Source organism: Oncorhynchus masou, chromosome 24, assembly GCF_036934945.1.
Source record: "Oncorhynchus masou masou isolate Uvic2021 chromosome 24, UVic_Omas_1.1, whole genome shotgun sequence".
NCBI lineage: Eukaryota > Metazoa > Chordata > Actinopteri > Salmoniformes > Salmonidae > Oncorhynchus > Oncorhynchus masou.
Window position 1 is genome coordinate 17,732,986 of NC_088235.1, and position 20,757 is coordinate 17,753,742.

General features: G+C 43.7%; 1 protein-coding gene across 1 annotated transcript in view; it reads right to left on the minus strand.

Moving 5' to 3' along the window:
- LOC135511871 (potassium channel subfamily K member 12-like) overlaps positions 1-19,990 on the minus strand; it is a 57,296-nt gene extending 37,306 nt beyond the window's left edge. The window contains exon 1 of the mRNA XM_064933372.1: positions 19,651-19,990. Coding sequence (XP_064789444.1) covers positions 19,651-19,990 — 340 coding nt within the window. The remainder of the gene's footprint in view (positions 1-19,650) is intronic.
- Between the last annotated feature and the right edge of the window lie 767 nt (positions 19,991-20,757).

Sequence of the window (20,757 nt, forward strand, 5' to 3'; positions counted from 1 at the left end):
GTAATTTTGAAGTTTTGATGCGCAACTGTTCGTGATCAGAAGTCCTTTTTGGTGTAATTCACCTGAAGCTGTTAGCATATGCTAATACAAAGACACACGAACTGAAACCAAACGTTATATTAGGTAAGTATAACTCCTTCCACTACATTCTGATCGAAGACCATCAAAGGTAAGGGAATATTTATGTTGTAATTTTGTATTTCTGTTGACTCCAACATAGCAGAGAAATATTGCTTATGTCTGAGCGCCGTCTCAGATTATTGAATAGTGAACGAATTCTATAACGTTAAAAATAAATGTAACACAGCGGTTGCATTAAGAAGCAGTGTATCTTTCTAACTATATGTAGAACATGTACATTTAGTCAAAGTTTATGATGTGTATTGCTGTTATCTGGCGTTATCTGTCGGAGCTACAGTGCCTTGCGAAAGTATTGGGCCCCCTTGAACTTTGCGACCTTTTGCCACATTTCAGGCTTCAAACATAAATATATAAAACTGTATTTTTTTGTGAAGAATCAACAACAAGTGGGACACAATCATGAAGTGGAACGACATTTATTGGATATTTCAAACTTTTTTAACAGATCAAAAACTGAAAAATTGGGCGCGCAAAATTATACAGCCCCCTTAAGTTAATACTTTGTAGCGCCACCTTTTGCTGCAATTACAGCTGTAAGTCACTTGGGGCATGTCTCTATCAGTTTTGCACATCCCTCCTTGCAAAACAGCTCAAGCTCAGTGAGGTTGGATGGAGAGCATTTGTGAACAGCAGTTTTCAGTTCTTTCCACAGATTCTCGATTGGATTCAGGTCTGGACTTTGACTTGGCCATTCTAACACCTGGATATGTTTATTTTTGAACCATTCCATTGTAGATTTTGCTTTATGTTTTGGATCATTGTCTTGTTGGAAGACAAATCTCCGTCCGAGTCTCAGGTCTTTTGCAGACTCCATCAGGTTTTCTTCCAGAATGGTCCTGTATTTGGCTCCATCCATCTCCCCATCAATTTTAACCATCTTCACTGTCCCTGCTGAAGAAAAGCAGGCCCAAACCATGATGCTGCCACCACCATGTTTGACAGTGGGGATGGGTGATGAGCTGTGTTGCTTTTACGCCAAACATAACGTTTTGCATTGTTGCCAAAAAGTTCAATTTTTGTTTCATCTGACCAGAGCACCTTCTTCCACATGTTTGATGTGTCTCCCAGGTGGCTTGTGACAAACTTTAAACAACACTTTTTATGGATATCTTTAAGAAATGGCTTTCTTCTTGCCACTCTTCCATAAAGGCCAGATTTGTGCAATATACGACTGATTGTTGTCCTATGGACAGAGTCTCCCACCTCAGCTGTAGATCTCTGCAGTTCATCCAGAGTGATCATGGGTCTCTTGGCTGCATCTCTGATCAGTCTTCTCCTTGTATGAGCTGAAAGTTTAGAGGGACGGCCAGGTCTTGGTAGATTTGCAGTGGTCTGATACTCCTTCCATTTCAATATTATCGCTTGCACAGTGCTCCTTGGGATGTTTAAAGCTTGGAAAATCTTTTTGTATCCAAATCCGGCTTTAAACTTCTTCACAACAGTATCTCGGACCTGCCTGGTGTGTTCCTTGTTCTTCATGATGCTCTCTGCGCTTTTAACGGACCTCTGAGACTATCACAGTGCAGGTGCATTTATACGGAGACTTGATTACACAGAGGTGGATTGTATATATCATCATTAGTCATTTAGGTCAACATTGGATCATTCAGAGATCCTCACTGAACTTCTGGAGAGAGTTTGCTGCACTGAAAGTAAAGGGGCTGAATCATTTTGCACGCCCAATTTTTCAGTTTTTGATTTGTTAAAAAAGTTTGAAATATCCAATAAATGTCGTTCCACTTCATGATTGTGTCCCACTTGTTGTTGATTCTTCACAAAAAAATACAGTTTTATATCTTTATGTTTGATGCCTGAAATGTGGCAAAAGGTTGCAAAGTTCAAGGGGGCCAAATACTTTCGCAAGGCACTGTACATATTCTTATTCCTCTCTTTACATATGTGTATCAAATCAAATCTAATTTTATTGTTCACATACACATGGTTACCAGATGTTATTGCGAGTGTAGTGAAATGTTTATGCTTCTAGATCCGACAGTGCAGCAGGATATAACAGGTAATATCTAACAATTCCACAACAAAACCTGATACACGCAATCTAGTAAAGGAATGGGGAAAAATATATAAGTATAAAATATATGGATGAGCAGTGACAGAGTGGCTAAGATGTAGTAGATAGTGGAGAATAGATAGTGTAGTATACAGAATACATTATATACATATGAGATGAGTAATACGAGATATGTAAACATTATTAAAGTAACTATTGATCCATTTATTCAATTGGCCAATGATTTCAAGTCTGAGGTAGGCATCCGCCTCTCTGTGCTCGTGGTGGCTTTTTAACAATCTGATGGCCTTGAGAAAGAAGCTGTTTTTCAGTCTCTCGGTTCCAGCTTTGATGCACCTGTACTGACCTCGCCTTCTGGATGGAAGCAGGGTGAACAGGCAGTGTTTTGAGTGGTTATTGTCCTTGATGATCAGGGCAGGTAGTTTGCCCCCTGTGATGCGTTGTGCAGACCACACCACCCTCTGGAGAGCCTTGCGGTTGTGGGCAGTGCAGTTGCCATACCAGGCGATGATACAGCTGGACAGGATGCTCTCAATTGTGTACCTGTAAAAGTTAGTGAGGGTTTTTTCAGCATTCTGAGGTTGAAGAGGCGCTGTTGCGCATTCTTCACCACACTGTCTGTGTACGTGGACCATTTAAGTTTGTCGGTGATATATACACAGAGGCACTCAAAACTTCCACGATCATCTCTTTGTTTTGCTGACATTGAGTGAGAGGTTATTTTTCTGACACCACACACCGAGGGCCCTCACCTCCTACCTTTAGGCTGTTTCATTGTTGTTGCTAATCAAGCCTACCACTGTTGTGTCGTCTGCAAACTTGATGATTGAGTTGGAGGCGTGCATGGCCACGCAGTCGTGGGTGAACAAGGACTACAGGAGGGGTCTGAGAACGTACCCTTGTGGGGCCCCAGTGTTGAGGAGCTGTGGAGTGGAGATGTTGTTTCCTACCTTCACCACCTGGGGGCGGCTCACCAGGATGTCCAGGACCCAGTTGCACAGGACGGGGTCGAGACCCAGGGTCTCAAGCTTATTATTGAGTTTGGAGGGTTCTATGGTGTTGATGAACAGCTGTAGTCAATGAACAGCATTCTTACATTGGTATTCCTCTTGTCCAGATGGGATAGGGCAGTGTGCAGTGTGATGGTGATTGCATCGTCTGTGGACCAATTGGGGGCAGTAAGCAAATTGAAGTGGGTCTAGGGTGACAGGTAGGATGGAGGTGATATGATCCTTGACTAGTCTCTCAAAGCACTTCATGATGACAGAAGTGAGTGCTATTGTCGAGTCATTTAGTTCATGTACCTTAGCTTTCTTGGGAACAGGAACAATGGTGGCCATCTTGAAGCATGTGGGGACAGCAGACTGGGATAGGGATTGATTGAACATGTCCGAAAACACATCAGCCAGCTGGTCTGTGCATGCTCTGAGTACGCTCTGAGTATGCAAGGTTGCCGTCTGTGCCGGCAGGCTTGCGAGGGTTAACACGTTTCAATGTTTGATTCACGTCAGCCACGGAGAAGGAGAGCCCACAGTCTTTGGTAGCAGGCCGCGTCGGTGGCACTGTGCTGTCCTCAAAGAAGGTGTTTAATTTGTCTGGAAGCAAGACGCTGATGTCCGCGACGGGGATGGATTTATTTTTGTAATCCATGATTGTCTGTAGACCCTGCCACATACGTCTCTTGTTTGAGCTGTTGAGTTGCAACTCCACTTTGTCTTTATACTGACACTTGGCTTGTTTGATTGCCTTGCGGAGGGAATAACTACACTCTTTGTATTCTGCCATATTTCCAGTCGTCTTGCCATGACGGTGGTGCGTGCTTTCAGTTTTGCACGAAGCCTGCAAACAATCCACGGTTCCTGGTTAGGAAAGGTTTTAATAGTCACAGTGGGTACAACATCTCCTATACACTTCCTAATAAACTCACTCACTGAGTCAGCATAAACGTCAGTGGTATTATCTGAGGCTACCCAGAACATATCCCAGTCCATGTGATCGATGCAATCTTGAAGCGTGGAATCTGATTGGTCAGACCAACGTTGGATAGACCTAAGCACGGGCGCTTCCTGTTTTAGTTTCTGCGTCTAGGAGGGGAGCAACAAGATGGAGTCATGGTCAGATTTGCCATAGGGAGGGCGGGGAAGGGCCTTGTATGTGTAGCGGAATTGCGCACAAGCCTCACTAGAAGACCGCTCTGGCACCCTCTTCTGGCGTTGTTTTGGGTCGGCCTCTGGAATCAGTTCAAATGCCCTGGGAGGTGCAGACAAAGGGTCCGCTCGTATTCTTAGTCATAGTGCTGGTTACGCTGGTATGTTGACGTCTCTCTGATATCCAATAGTTCTTCCCGGTTGTATGTAATAACACTTAAGGTTTTCTGGGCTAACAATGTAAGAAATAATTCATTAAAAAAAAAAATGCTGCACAGTGTCCTAAGGACTAGAAGACAAGTTGCCATCTCTATCGGCACCGTTTTCCTTCAACTATTAGGTAGTTTTTGGGGAATTGTTAGATTACTTGTTAGATATTACAGCACTGTTGGAACTAGAAGCACAAGTATTTCGCTACACTCACATTAACATCTGCTAACCATGTGTATGTGACTAATAATATTTGATTTTATTTATTTTGTCATGTTTTGTGTGGACCTCAGGAAGAGTAGGGGATCCTGATAAAATACAACAACAAAAATTGATCAGAGGCTTACCTTGCAGAACTTGATACTCAGTTGAGTCAACAGCCAATCTGTCTGATGATTGTTTATCATGCCTAATGTGTGAGTAAGAGGCTAGGCTGCTGGCAGCACTAATAATGATCTTGTCTCATCATACACAAACCAGGGCCAGCCGGCATTCACAGGGAAGAGGGAAGGCATTTCAACACTCCTAACAATGCTCTGTCGTTCACAGATAAACCAAGTTCCCAAATGGCCCCTTATTCCCTATATGGTGGACTACGTTTGACCAGAGCCCTATGTGGCTTTTCTATTTAGTAGCAGCCCAAGTCTGGTGTGAGTTTCTCACCCCAGCTACCTTCTTCTACTCTCAGGGCCTCCCAGAGACTTTGAAACAACCTTGGAAAGGAAACTGCAAAGGTTGGTAGTATAGATCACACAGGGGAACTTTGTAAGGTTTTTATTCTCGCAGACTTAATCTATTCAGACACGCAGTGCTATAGCATGCTGTAATGTTTGTCAGAACCTATGAGTGCTCCAGAACCTATGAGTGCTCCAGAACCTATGAGTGTTTGAGAATCTTTGAGTGTTTGAGAATCTTTGCTTGTTTGTCAGAATCTCTGTGTTCCAGAAACAGTGATTTTGGATAAATGTGGCTTAGTGAAAAGCTTCCCCTGTCCTGACCTACATTGCATGTTTTTACTCTAAAATTGACTACAGTACACTAAATGTTACAATTACAAAGAGTAAGAAAGAACTGTGTGGGGAAAATGTCTGATATTGTAGAAATACAATATCAAATTGTTGTGGTGATATAAAGATAACAGGCTCTAATTCGGTTTCTATTTACCCACAGATGTGCTAAATAGCTGTGAGGCATCTTTACACGCACAATCCTCTGTCAGCTATTCTTCCTGACTGTTAAAGCTTGTGTCCCAAATGACACCCTATTTCCTACATAGTGAAATACTATTTACCAGGACCCACAGGGCTTTGATTCAAAAGTAGTGCTCTATATAGATAAAAGGGAGAGAGAGACACGGCAAGAGAAAGAGTATGTCTCAACCCCTTCTCCCTGCATGTTAGTTACAGAAGTAGAGATTGAGAGTATGATGGGGAGAGAGAAAGAGAGAGTTAGAGAGAGAGAACACATGGTTGTTAGTGTGTGTGTGTGTGTGTGTGTGTGTGTGTGTGTGTGTGTGTGTGTGTGTGTGTGTGTGTGTGTGTGTGTGTGTGTGTGTGTGTGTGTGTGTGTGTGTGTGTGTGAAAGTATCTAAATTCCAGTTTAGACCTTTTAGTCCTGTGTAGATTAAAATCAAATGTTTTTTAAATTTCATCTTATTTTAGAAGAAATGGTGAATAAAAAAAGAATGTGCAACATTTACAATATATTAGAGTGCATCTGCATATTTATTATGTTTATAGTTACATCTTAAAATGTTTCTACCTTTCAGATCTATAGGATCCTCTAAGATCGACAGGAATGTCTAGTGACTAGGAAATATGGTTCTGTTTGGAATTTAGCCTGCGTAGACAAGATTGTCTAACCTCAGCTCAGACATGAACACTGGGATAGAGGTTGGCTGACAACAGTGATACATGATCCAATCAAATAGTTGTGTTTGGGTTCACCAGGTCTTAACAGGCCATCTACTGTACAGACACCATTGGAAAAGAGGAGAGACAGAGGGAGAGACAGAGTTGGCATGAGCGAGGTGAAGACAGAATGGGGAGACTGCATCTTGAAGAAAAGTGAGAGACACTGCAGTGCTAACTCCTCCAACAACAGATTGAGAGTATTTCACACCCACCTCCAAGAGATTGAGAGTATTTCACACCCACCTCCAAGAGATTGAGAGTATTTCACACCCACCTCCAAGAGATTGAGAGTATTTCACACCCACCTCCAAGAGATTGAGAGTATTTCACACCCACCTCCAAGAGATTGAGAGTATTTCACACCCACCTCCAAGAGATTGAGAGTATTTCACACCCACCTCCAAGAGATTGAGAGTATTTCACACCCACCTCCAACAGATTGAGAGTATTTCACGCCCACCTCCAACAGATTGAAAATATTTCACGCCCATCTCCAAGAGATTGAGAGTATTTCACACCCACCTCCAAGAGATTGAGAGTATTTCACACCCACCTCCAAGAGATTGCAAATATTTCACACCCACCTCCAAGAGATTGCAAATATTTCACACCCTCCTCCTCAGAGAGTATTTCACACTATCTCTAAGAGATTGCGAGTATTTCACACACACCTGCTCAGAGAGTATTTCACACCCTGCTCCTCAGAGAGTATTTCACACCCACCACCTCAGAGAGTATTTCACACTATCTCTAAGAGATTGCGAGTATTTCACACACACCTGCTCAGAGAGTATTTCACACCCACCACCTCAGAGTATTTCACACCCACCTCCTCAGAATATTTCACATCCACCACCTCAGAGTATTTCACACCCACCTCCTCAGAGTATTTCACACCCACCACCTCAGAATATTTCACATCCACCACCTCAGAGTATTTCACACCCACCTCCTCAGAGTATTTCACACCCACCTCTTCAGAGATTGAGAGTACTTTACACCCAACTCTTCTGACTCCTTTCTCTATCTCAGCAACAATTACAACAACACAGATGGTTTGACCCAACGCTATCACTTTATTAAACACCTCGGACAGCACAGCAGGCTATCACTTTATTAAACACCTCGGACAGCACAGCAGGCAATCACTTTATCAAACACCCCGGACAGCACAGCAGGCTATCACTTTATTAAACACCTCGGACAGCACAGCAGTCTATCACTTTATTAAACACCTCGGACAGCACAGCAGGCTATCACTTTATCAAACACCTCGGACAGCACAGCAGGCTATCACTTTATTAAACACCTCGGACAGCACAGCAGGCTATCACTTTATTAAACACCTCGGACAGCACAGCAGGCTATCACTTTATCAAACACCTCGGACAGCACAGCAGGCTATCACTTTATTAAACACCTCGGACAGCACAGCAGGCTATCACTTTATTAAACACCTCGGACAGCACAGCAGGCTATCACTTTATCAAACACCTCGGACAGCACAGCAGGCTATCACTTTATTAAACACCTCGGACAGCACAGCAGGCTATCACTTTATTAAACACCTCGGAGCAGCACAGCAGGCTATCACTTTATTAAACACCTCGGACAGCACAGCAGGCTATCACTTTATTAAACACCTCGGACAGCACAGCAGGCTATCACTTTATCAAACACCTCGGACAGCACAGCAGGCTATCACTTTATCAAACACCCCAGACAGCACAGCAGGCTATCACTTTATTAAACACCTCGGACAGCACAGCAGGCTATCACTTTATTAAACACCTCGGACAGCACAGCAGGCTATCACTTTATTAAACACCTCGGACAGCACAGCAGGCTATCACTTTATCAAACACCTCGGACAGCACAGCAGGCTATCACTTTATCAAACACCCCAGACAGCACAGCAGGCTATCACTTTATTAAACACCTCGGACAGCACAGCAGGCTATCACTTTATTAAACACCTCGGACAGCACAGCAGGCTATCACTTTATCAAACACCCCGGACAGCACAGCAGGCTATCACTTTATTAAACACCTCGGGCAGCACAGCAGGCTATCACTTTATTAAACACCTCGGACAGCACAGCAGGCTATCACTTTATCAAACACCTCGGACAGCACACCAGGCTATCACTTTATTAAACACCTCGGACAGCACAGCAGGCTATCACTTTATTAAACACCTCGGACAGCACAGCAGGCTACCACTTTATCAAACACCTCGGACAGCACAGCAGGCTATCACTTTATTAAACACCTCGGACAGCACAGCAGGCTATCACTTTATCAAACACCTCGGGCAGCACAGCAGGCTATCACTTTATTAAACACCTCGGACAGCACAGCAGGCTATCACTTTATTAAACACCTCGGACAGCACAGCAGGCTATCACTTTATTAAACACCTCGGACAGCACAGCAGGCTATCACTTTATTAAACACCTCGGACAGCACAGCAGGCTATCACTTTATTAAACACCTCGGACAGCACAGCAGGCTATCACTTTATTAAACACCTCGGACAGCACAGCAGGCTATCACTTTATTAAACACCTCGGACAGCACAGCAGGCTATCACTTTATTAAACACCTCGGAGCAGCACAGCAGGCTATCACTTTATTAAACACCTCGGACGGCACAGCAGGCTATCACTTTATTAAACACCTCAGAGCAGCACAGCAGAATAGCACTTTATCAAACACCTCGGAGCAGCACAGCAGAATAGCACTTTATCAAACACCTCAGAACAGCCAAATAATACATCAATATACAATATACCCTCTGGCAGTCAATGTCACAGATTTGACAGGCTTCATGTGACTTTTACAACACGGAACGTAGACAGAAATAAATTCCAAAATCCAGAAGTTCAATATCTGCCAGGTTGAGGAGTTGACATCTGACATTTTTCAGTCTTGTAAAGCTTCATCGACTCCTGGATTACTTCTTGCCGCCCAGCAGCGGCCAGTACACCCATACACATGCACGCACAACACACACACAAACACACACCCAGTACACAGAGCCAATCTAATATGCAATAGTAATGGAGTCTTTTTATAGGCACTAACCCGACCATGGTTTGTTGGCCAAAGTCTATGGAGAATTGAACAGAGTTTCTGTAGGGTTTCGGGATAAAAACTGATCCACACTGGTCTGTAATAATCACAGGCCTAGGAGATCTTATACATTTTGTTCCATGAGATATTCTTCATAAGCTAACGTCACTTTTTTAGTTTAAGCCTAACCCTAGGTGTTTATGGAATTTATACAAGCACATAAAGGCTTCATAATAATGAAGGTCATGTTAACTGACTGATATTATCTCAGAGAACAAAATGTATTAGATCTCCTTATTTTTGGTGTTCACCACAAAACCCTGTTATTTCCCCAATTCACTTTCCCCATAGGAATGTCTGAACGAACCAGAGGTAATTCATTCCTGTTTTGTAGGACTACATGCTGGCAAGCTCTATAGGGCCTCAGTTTGTACTGTTGCTGCTGCAACTAACTGGGGAAGGAGAGAAGATGAGAGGGGAGGGGTGGAGATGGAGAGGACAAGAGGGGAGACAGGAGGGGAGGAGTGACTGGACTAGAGGGGAGGGGAGGAGATTGGAGAGGGGTGGACTGGAGTGGAGTCGAGAGGAGTGGAGTGGAGAGGACAAGAGGGGAAGAGATTGGAGAGGGGTGGAGTGGAGAGGACAACAGTGGAGACAGGAAGGGAGGAGATTGGAGAGGGCAAGAGGGGAGAGGGGAGGGGCTCCATATAACTACTGCTTACTAATGGAGGAGAGGAGAGGAAAGGGGACAGGTGGAGAGGACAAGAGGGGAGAGGAGAGGAGAGGGGCTCTATATCACTACTGCTTACTAATGGAGGAGAGGTTAGGAAAGGGGTCAGGTGGAGAGGACAAGAGGGGAGAGGAGAGGGGAGGGGCTCTATATCACTACTGCTTACTAATGGAGGAGAAGAGAGGAGAAGAGAAGAGAAGAGAAGAGAAGAGAAGAGAGGAGTAGAGTGGAGTGGAGTGGAGTGGAGTGGAGTGAGGAGAGGAGGGAGGAAAGAGGGGCTGTATTGCATTAATGCTTACTAAGAGAGGACAGGAGAGGATTCAGGGAGCTCTATCATCCCAACCCATTCCACAGCTCCATAAACCTGGGGTTAAGGGGCTCCATAATACCTCTATAAACCCGAGGTTAAGGGGCTCCATAATACCTCTATAAACCTGAGGTTAAGGGGCTCCATAATACCTCTATAAACCCGAGGTTAAGGGGCTCCATAATACCTCTATAAACCTGGGGTTAAGGGGCTCCATAATACCTCCATAAACCTGGGGTTAAGGGGCTCCATAATACCTCTATAAACCCGAGGTTAAGGGGCTCCATAATACCTCCATAAACCTGGGGTTAAGGGGCTCCATAATACCTCCATAAACCTGGGGTTAAGGGGCTCCATAATACCTCTATAAACCTGGGGTTAAGGGGCTCCATAATACCTCTATAAACCTGGGGTTAAGGGGCTCCATAATACCTCCATAAACCTGGGGTTAAGGGGCTCCATAATACCTCCATAAACCTGGGGTTAAGGGGCTCCATAATACCTCTATAAACCTGGGGTTAAGGGGCTCCATAATACCTCTATAAACCTGGGGTTAAGGGGCTCCATAATACCTCTATAAACCTGGGGTTAAGGGGCTCCATAATACCTCTATAAACCTGGGGTTAAGGGGCTCCATAATACCTCTATAAACCTGGGGTTAAGGGGCTCCATAATACCTCTATAAACCTGAGGTTAAGGGGCTCCATAATACCTCCATAAACCTGGGGTTAAGGGGCTCCATAATACCTCTATAATCCTGGGGTTAAGGGGCTCCATAATACCTCTATAAACCTGGGGTTAAGGGGCTCCATAATACCTCTATAAACCTGATGTTAAGGGGCTCCATAATACCTCCATAAACCTGGGGTTAAGGGGCTCCATAATACCTCCATAAACCTGGGGTTAAGGGGCTCCATAATACCTCTATAAACCTGGGGTTAAGGGGCTCCATAATACCTCTATAAACCTGGGGTTAAGGGGCTCCATAATACCTCTATAAACCCGAGGTTAAGGGGCTCCATAATACCTCTATAATCCTGGGGTTAAGGGGCTCCATAATACCTCCATAAACCTGGGGTTAAGGGGCTCCATAATACCTCTATAATCCTGGGGTTAAGGGGCTCCATAATACCTCCATAAACCTGGGGTTAAGGGGCTCCATAATACCTCTATAAACCTGGGGTTAAGGGGCTCCATAATACCTCTATAAACCTGGGGTTAAGGGGCTCCATAATACCTCTATAAACCTGGGGTTAAGGGGCTCCATAATACCTCTATAAACCTGAGGTTAAGGGGCTCCATAATACCTCTATAAACCTGGGGTTAAGGGGCTCCATAATACCTCTATAAACCTGGGGTTAAGGGGCTCCATAATACCTCTATAAACCTGGGGTTAAGGGGCTCCATAATGCCTCTATAAACCTGAGGTTAAGGGGCTCCATAATACCTCTATAAACCTGGGGTTAAGGGGCTCCATAATACCTCTATAAACCTGGGGTTAAGGGGCTCCATAATACCTCTATAAACCTGGGGTTAAGGGGCTCCATAAAGCCTCTATAAACCTGGGGTTAAGGGGCTCCATAATACCTCTATAAACCTGGGGTTAAGGGGCTCCATAATACCTCTATAAACCTGGGGTTAAGGGGCTCCATAATACCTCTATAAACCTGGGGTTAAGGGGCTCCATAATACCTCTATAAACCTGATGTTAAGGGGCTCCATAATACCTCCATAAACCTGGGGTTAAGGGGCTCCATAATACCTCTATAAACCTGGGGTTAAGGGGCTCCATAATACCTCTATAAACCTGAGGTTAAGGGGCTCCATAATACCTCTATAAACCTGGGGTTAAGGGGCTCCATAATACCTCTATAAACCTGAGGTTAAGGGGCTCCATAATACCTCTATAAACCTGGGGTTAAGGGGCTCCATAATACCTCTATAAACCTGATGTTAAGGGGCTCCATAATACCTCTATAAACCTGGGGTTAAGGGGCTCCATAAAGCCTCTATAAACCTGGGGTTAAGGGGCTCCATAATACCTCTATAAACCTGGGGTTAAGGGGCTCCATAATACCTCTATTAACCTGGGGTTAAGGGGCTCCATAATACCTCTATAAACCTGGGGTTAAGGGGCTCCATAATACCTCTATAAACCTGGGGTTAAGGGGCTCCATAATACCTCCATAAACCTGGGGTTAAGGGGCTCCATAACGCCTCCATAAACCTGGGGTTAAGGGAAAGACAAGCTAGCTTTCCTTCCCTTTTCCATTCTTAGTCCGCCCTCATCTAAACTCCACCATTTACCTTGATTGACATTGACTCTGCCTGGGGAAACAAGCATGGTTGTAAATGTGCAAGGCTAGCAGAAGTTCCTTAGTTTGGCTGCTCAGCCTACCTACCCATCATCCACCATAGCCCTGCCATTCCCAACCAGTCAGAGTGCTTGGAAATGTGCATCTGGACACTACACCCGCCCACTCAGGTGTGTTATCGTTGTCATAAGGGAGAAGACGTATGTTTGAGGACTTTTTATTGTCGACAGTAACACAGAGACTTATTCCTTCTGATTACATGAATCAGCGCCGAGAGTTGATGTATTTTCCTTTTCCAAACTTTGACCTAAATCTAATGATGGTTCAAATTTGTGTTGATTTCACTTTGAATTAACGTTAGTTGACAACTCAATCAAAACTAGACATTGAACTGATGTGTTTGCCCAGTGGGTTGGCACTTTAATCCAATGCACGTGTTGATTTTACGAATACTAATGTATTTCAAATTAACTTCCACTGTGCTCCAAAAATTGCTGAATATTGTCCTTATCTCCGGTTTGATTATTTGGTCATGCACCTTGGAGGAAGGTGACATATGGGTAATGATTTTGTCCTTTCTAACTATAGGTCTTAACTGTGCTCAGTCCAAAGGCCCTAACTCAAACCTCCATTAAACACACTTTATGGTCCATTTGAGTCCCTGTGAGTTTGTTTATGCCAATGTCAATATTTTCCCGTCATTACTTGCCTGCCACCCCAGCACCGCACCACTGCAACTTAATGACACACACACACACATACAAACACACACATGCATGCATGCACACAGTACTGCTGCACTGCAACTTAATGGCACTTACAACAAGACAACCAACTATTTAATGATGGACTGATGGTCAGTGAACAGACTCAGAAAAATTGTCCCAATTACCTGTAGTTAACAATCATCCAATGTGGGCTCTATTGACGGACACGCACACACACACACGCACACACGCACGCACGCACACACACACACACACACACACACACACACACACACACACACACACACACACACACACACACACACACACACACACACACACACACACACACACACACACACACACACACACACACACACACACTGTGGTTAATTATTTACGGCTCTGTTGGCCATAAACTACAGTTATATTAGTAGTGACTTAGTCAGTCTGTTTGTAAACCAAGTCACCTTGGAAATGGGCCAACCAGAGGGCTTAGAGGCTCTTCTACATGGGTGTCTCAAGCATCAGTGTGTGTGTGACTGTCTGGTCTGTCTGGTCTGGTCTGCTCTGTTAACTCCTAAAATGAATGTTTGAGTGCACTGACTCCATGTGCATTGACTTTCCAGAAGAATCCTCCTGATTCCATTTCAATTCAGGAAGTAAACTGAAATGACTGAAGTGAAATGGAAGTGAAATGGAACTGACCCAACACTGCTAAAGACTATTCTTTGAATGGCCAAACCTACCCCATTTGAGCTTTAGGCAGGAAAAATCTCTTGGGGTTGAAAACCTCTTTTCCGAAAGAGGCCTGGGAGACCTGGCAAGAAAGTTCTTGAGACACTGTGAGAGTACTTGAGACAGAGAGAGAGTACTTGAGGCAGAGAGAGAGTACTTGAGACACTGAGAGAGTTCTTGAGACACTGAGAGAGTTCTTGAGACACTGTGAGAGTAATTGAGACAGAGAGAGAGTACTTGAGACACTGAGAGAGTACTTGAGACACTGAGAGAGTACTTGAGACAGAGAGAGAGTACTTGAGGCAGAGAGAGAGTACTTGAGACACTGAGAGAGTTCTTGAGACACTGAGAGAGTTCTTGAGACACTGTGAGAGTAATTGAGACAGAGAGAGAGTACTTGAGACACTGAGAGAGTACTTGAGACACTGAGAGAGTACTTGAGACACTGAGAGAGTAGGGGAGAGGAGAGGACAAGAGGGGAGAGGAGATGGGAGGGGAGGTGTACTTGAGACAGAGAGAGAGTACTTGAGACACTGAGAGAGTACTTGAGACACTGAGAGAGTACTTGAGACAGATAAAGAGTACTTGAGACACAGAGAGAGTACTTGAGAGAGTACTTGAGTTTTCAAAGGGGTAGGTTAAACAGGTGGGAGATTAGTTTTGGTTCTTGACTGAGTGTTACTATAAATGTCAGTCTCTGTATCTATCTGTTGCTATAATTTAATTATGCCAATGTGCTTTCATCAATTGAAAGCCCTTAATCTATTTTATGAGAATTTGTAAGATTTCTTGTTTGCATAAAATAGACACAGACCAGTCTTTCAATAATAGGTAATAGAATTTATTCTCGGAGCGCGCTGCCACTTAATCACGTGCAGCAGTTTATATACAGATCATGACGTCATTTCACTGCTTTAACAGAATCCCCTCCTCTCAACCGGGACAAAGTGAGGTGAAAAGTTCATTCTAACTTACTAACACACTCCCAAATAACTTTTGACCCCTCAACATAATCGATCACCACTGAACTGACAGTTATAATTAACAGAAAACCTAGGAATGCACTCACTGCCTTATCTAAAAACCCCAGAGCTAAGTTTCAGTTGGGTCAACCATAGGCTAATGAACTTATGTGTTTACATAGTCCCCAACCCATTTGTTTCTGCCTAGTTGGAATGGTGTTCATTAACTTTTTATTACTCCTTGTCCTGTCACACAATCCCTTCTTATGAACTCATATTGTCAATTACTTATAAAACAGAGTATAAGTTTACCTAGATAAAATTCTATTTAAAATGGGGATATTGTTTATTCATTTATCCATAAAAAAATCCATAATAAATTCAACACTATCTCACTGTGTATCTATGTAGAATCTTAGAGAGCTCTTCTACAGGGGTGTCTCAAGCAGCAGGGTGTTTGGGGCAACCCAAAACCCCCTTTGATCACCAACCTTCTCTGCCATGATGTGAGCAGTACAGACATAGAGCTCAGTGCAGAACTTCTGACTTTATGCTCTTTACTGAGACAGACTGAGTCTGTATGTGTGTGAGAGAGAAATACCACCTCCTCCTCTAAACCAATTAATGGGATATGTCATGGCTCTCTCATAGCGCTGGGTATAGATATAGACATACAGAAAATGCTTTCACACACACTGAGCTCCTGTGGGGCCTGAGAACACCAGCTTCTTTAGAGTCAGAACCTTGGAGAGCTCACTCTCTTGGCTTGTCTCTCGCTCTCGCTCTCGCTCTCTCGCTCTCACTCTCTTTCTCTCTCTCTCTCTCTCTCTCGCTCTCTCGCTCTCACTCACTTTCTCTCTACCTCTCTTCGCTCTCTCTCTCTCTCTCTCTCTCTCTCTTTTTCTCTATTGCTCCTTTCTCTCTCTCCCTCTCTTTCTCTATCGCTTATCTCTCTCTCCTCTCTCTTCTACTTTCTGTCTTTCTCTCTCTCTTTCTCTCTCTCCACTCTCTTCACTTTCTCTGTCTCTCTCGCTCTCTCCCACTTTGTCTGTTTCTCTCTCTCTCTCTTGATCTCTCTCTCTTTCTATCTCTTTCTATCACTCCTCTCTATCTTTCACTTTTGCTCCACTCTCTCTCTTCCTCTCTCGCTCTCCGCTCTCTTCGCTCTCTTATTTTGGTTTGGTCAGGGTGTGAGATTTGGGTGGGCATTCTATGTTCATTTGTCTAGGTTTTGTATTTCTTTGATTTGGAAGGGTATGGTTCTCAATCAGGGACAGCTGTCTATCATTGTCTCTGATTGGGAACCATACTTAGGTCGCCTTTTCACACCTGTGTTTTGTGGGTAGTTGTTTTCTGTTTTGTGTCTGCACCAGACAGAACTGTTTCATTTAGTTCCACTTTGTGTCAGTGTTCAGTTTGAATAAATTATCTTGAACACGTACCAAGCTGCGCTTCGGTCCTCTTCTTCAGACGAGCGTTACAAAAATATTAAATTACACAGTATTTATACAAATATTCAAATACTCCTATGCATTTGAACAAGGGCTGGTATTTAAAATAAATACTTTAAAAAGTAAGCTATGTATTTGGAAATTATTTTAAAATACTTCAAATAGAAGTCGTTGATTCAGACACCATTATTTGAAAATAATCAGATACACAGAAAATAAGTATTTATCACACACACACACACTCATGAAGAGCCCAAGAATGTGCACTGGAGCAGAACGAGGACGGTATGAATTGGGATTGGACAGGTTGTATGAAGAAGTGTTGTTAAAACATCTTTTTGAGCAACCAGAAAAATACATTACCTGACCAGATAATAACCAAAATACGATGTCATAATCTCTGTCATTAGCTATGCATGGACAGTGTCCACATATGTTCTCCAAATCGTTCTGTTTTGTTTACAGTACAGTTAGCCACCATATTGCATTGCTTTAAGTTTCAGTGTTTAAGATTTCACTGACTTTGTAGGAACCATCTTCATATCTCCATAAACAATGTATGTGTGCTGAACAGTGAGATGTGTGAGAGTGCTTCAGCATTGCATGTGTCCGTTAAACACAGAGAGATGATGACGTCTAAAATGGCAAGGGTGGCAGTAAGGGATGAACCATGGAGGGTTGTCCTCACCCAGAAAGGGGTGTCTTGTCCAAAAATACAGAAACTCAATATGTAGAGCAAGATGCCCTCTTGATAGCTTCAGACTCCGATTGTTCATCTGGCTTTCCTTAGGACGTTGTCATAATAGACTCTATAATTATATCATCATTTACTAGACCTACTGTAAAAAGGGATATATCAACACTGATCCTGCACCACCTCAGCCTCAGAATGCTTTCTCCAGATATTATTGCTAGACCCTCAATGATACTCCTCTTTACACAGTAAAATGACTGCATCATCACAATCTGGCTCAGAATCCTGTTTTTCCATTGGCTTGTAGCCTGAACATTGTCATAGGCCTACTACAACTATATAGTGCATCATAGTTGTCTGTAAATTGACCATATCATCAGCCTCATATTGTCATGCCAGACTTCACCTTCTGTAATTCTGGCATGCAGGCTGGTACACACACACACACACACACACACACACACACACACACACACACACACACACACACACACACACACACACACACACACACACACACACACACACACACACACACACACACACACACACACACACACACACACACACACACACACACAGTATCCATCAGACCTCAGTCACCATCAGCTATGCCACACAGCCGTCACTAACCCTCAGGCTGTACTGGGGGGACAGTTGCTCTTTAGTGACCTATCAGCAGGAAATGTTAAATGAGGGGGAGCAGAGGGGGATTCTCATTAACATTCTTTTTCTATTGCTCAAAATGTTCCTGAAACGCACCCGAGAGTCCTGTCCTATACAGATTTACGTGCATTGCCTCTCAGAATGGAAAATGGAGAGCTAGCTGAATGGAGAGCAGAGCTAGCTGAGCCAAGCCAAATGGCAGAGAAATAGGATGTTGCCTGCGTGCCAAAGACTCCTCCACAGCTAAGATGTAACACATGAATGGAAAAATTGCTAATCTGGTGTTCTGGGTGAAAGCCAGTGGATAAAATGGGATTGTGAGGTTGAAGGAAGATGATGACGCAGCCATTTTACATGGAGGAGGAGTTTTGAATCATATTATACTTTACCAGCCTGGTTTCCAGATTTGTGTGTGTGTGTGTGTGTGTGTGTGTGTGTGTGTGTGTGTGTGTGTGTGTGTGTGTGTGTGTGTGTGTGTGTGTGTGTGTGTGTGTGTGTGTGTGTGTGTGTGTGTGTGTGTGTGTGTGTGTGTGCGTGTGTACCAGCCTGCATTACAGAAGGTGAAGTCTGGCATGACAATATGAGGCTGATGATATGGTCAATTTACAGACAACTATGATGCACTATATAGTTGTAGTAGGCCTATGACAATGTTCAGGCTACAAGCCAATGGAAAAACAGGATTCTAAGCCAGATTGTGATGATGCAGTCATTTTACTGTGTAAAGAGGAGTATCATTGAGGGTCTAGCAATAATATCTGGAGAAAGCATTCTGAGGCTGAGGTGGTGCAGGATCAGTGTTGATATATCCCTTTTTACAGTAGGTCTAGTAAATGATGATATAATTATAGAGTTGGTCTATTATGACAACGTCCTAAGGAAAGCCAGATGAACAATCGGAGTCTGAAGCTATCATGAGGGCTTCTGTCTCTACATATTGAGTTTCTGTCTTTTTGGACAAGACACCCCTTTCTGGGTGAGGACAACCCTCCATGGTTCATCCCTTACTGCCACCCTTGCCATTTTAGACGTCATCATCTCTCTGTGTTTAACGGACACATGCAATGCTGAAGCACTCTCACACATCTCACTGTTCAGCACACATACATTGTTTATGGAGATATGAAGATGGTTCCTACAAAGTCAGTGAGATCTTAAACACTGAAACTTAAAGCAATGCAATATGGTGGCTAACTGTACTGTAAACAAAACAGAACGATTTGGAGAACATCTGTGGACACTGTCCATGCATAGCTAATAGCAACATTAGATGTTGCATTACATTAAACCGTCAATAAAATGTACATCAATCATTGAATATCTAAAGAATGGAAGAATATGTTGCCATAGTCAGTACAGCAAATTCCCGAAGAGTAGTGTGATATTGTACACACTCTCTTGTGAGCAAAGCAGGATAATGTCTACAGCTTTAGCGTATTAATTAATTAATTTAGACTGACGCTCGCATATGTTTGTTTGTTCCTCACATGTTCTTCGTGCCATCACTTTGTGTCTGAATGACAGGAATGCATTACATCACTGATAAGATTGCTTCTTATACTCACCAATAGTTGACACCACAGTCCCAACAAAATAAAAAGCACCTGTAAAATCCCATCGCGGCCTGAGAGCATCGGCTCGGATGCCCGCGGCAATAGCAGTCTCATACTCCCGCAGGAAAGAGTTCAGATCCTCCAAACTGATATTGAACGTCTCGCTGAAGTTGAAAAGTGTTATGTTCCATTTGCCGTGCGCCTGCACCTCCGAAGGACGCTCTATAGCAGAAAATACCACTGCACCGCACAGCAGATACAGAACGATCAGGATGGCTAGTAGCAAGAAGCGGCCGTTGTCTTCGTTTAAGTGGAGGGAGCGGCAGCCTTGCAGTCGCTGAACAGGCATCATCCAGACTTCAGCACCACTAGCTCAACGGACAGCGACCCACTCCGTTTCGGATGGCGACCCCCTCCCCGTCGGACAGCAACCCACCCCGCGACAGACGGGGCATCCAATAACTTTATGGTCCTACTTTAGAATCTTTAGAAAATCTCAACTGATATTGCCACGGGCTCAGAGCTCATTCCAAAAACGTTCTAGGACATTTACACAAGTCAATCTCCCTTCTTATTAATTGTATAGGCTAACCTGGACAACTGAAAAGAACCAACCCACTTAGCTAGAACCTTATTATTATGTCTTCGTTTGGGACCGACGACTTTTTGGCTGGTATCCAGAGCATACCACGTCAGTGCAAGGCTACTCATCAACCCCCAATCCAAAAACAATCGAATTATCTTTACATTAAGCAGTGATAATGCAACAAAACCAATCTAATCATCCGTACGGCTATTCCTGTTCCCCTTGTCCATTGTGGAATCTATAGGAGCAGATATGTGAGTCCTGCGCTGGGTAGCTGCACCAAACCGCTCATCACGGTGGGCTATTATATCACTTTCTGTCACTACCATTTGACATGGTCGAATTACTACACATAGAAAGAAGTCTGCGGGCGCATCTCCTTCATCTCCCTCCCCCTCTTTCCCTTACCCTACTCAGCTCCTCAATCTATCTTCCCATGACAGGCTATCTGATGCTGGTCTAACGTGGAGCTGCAGTCCTAATGAGCCAGTGATAGTCGAGAACAGACACTGGCAGCACATCGCATCGCATCT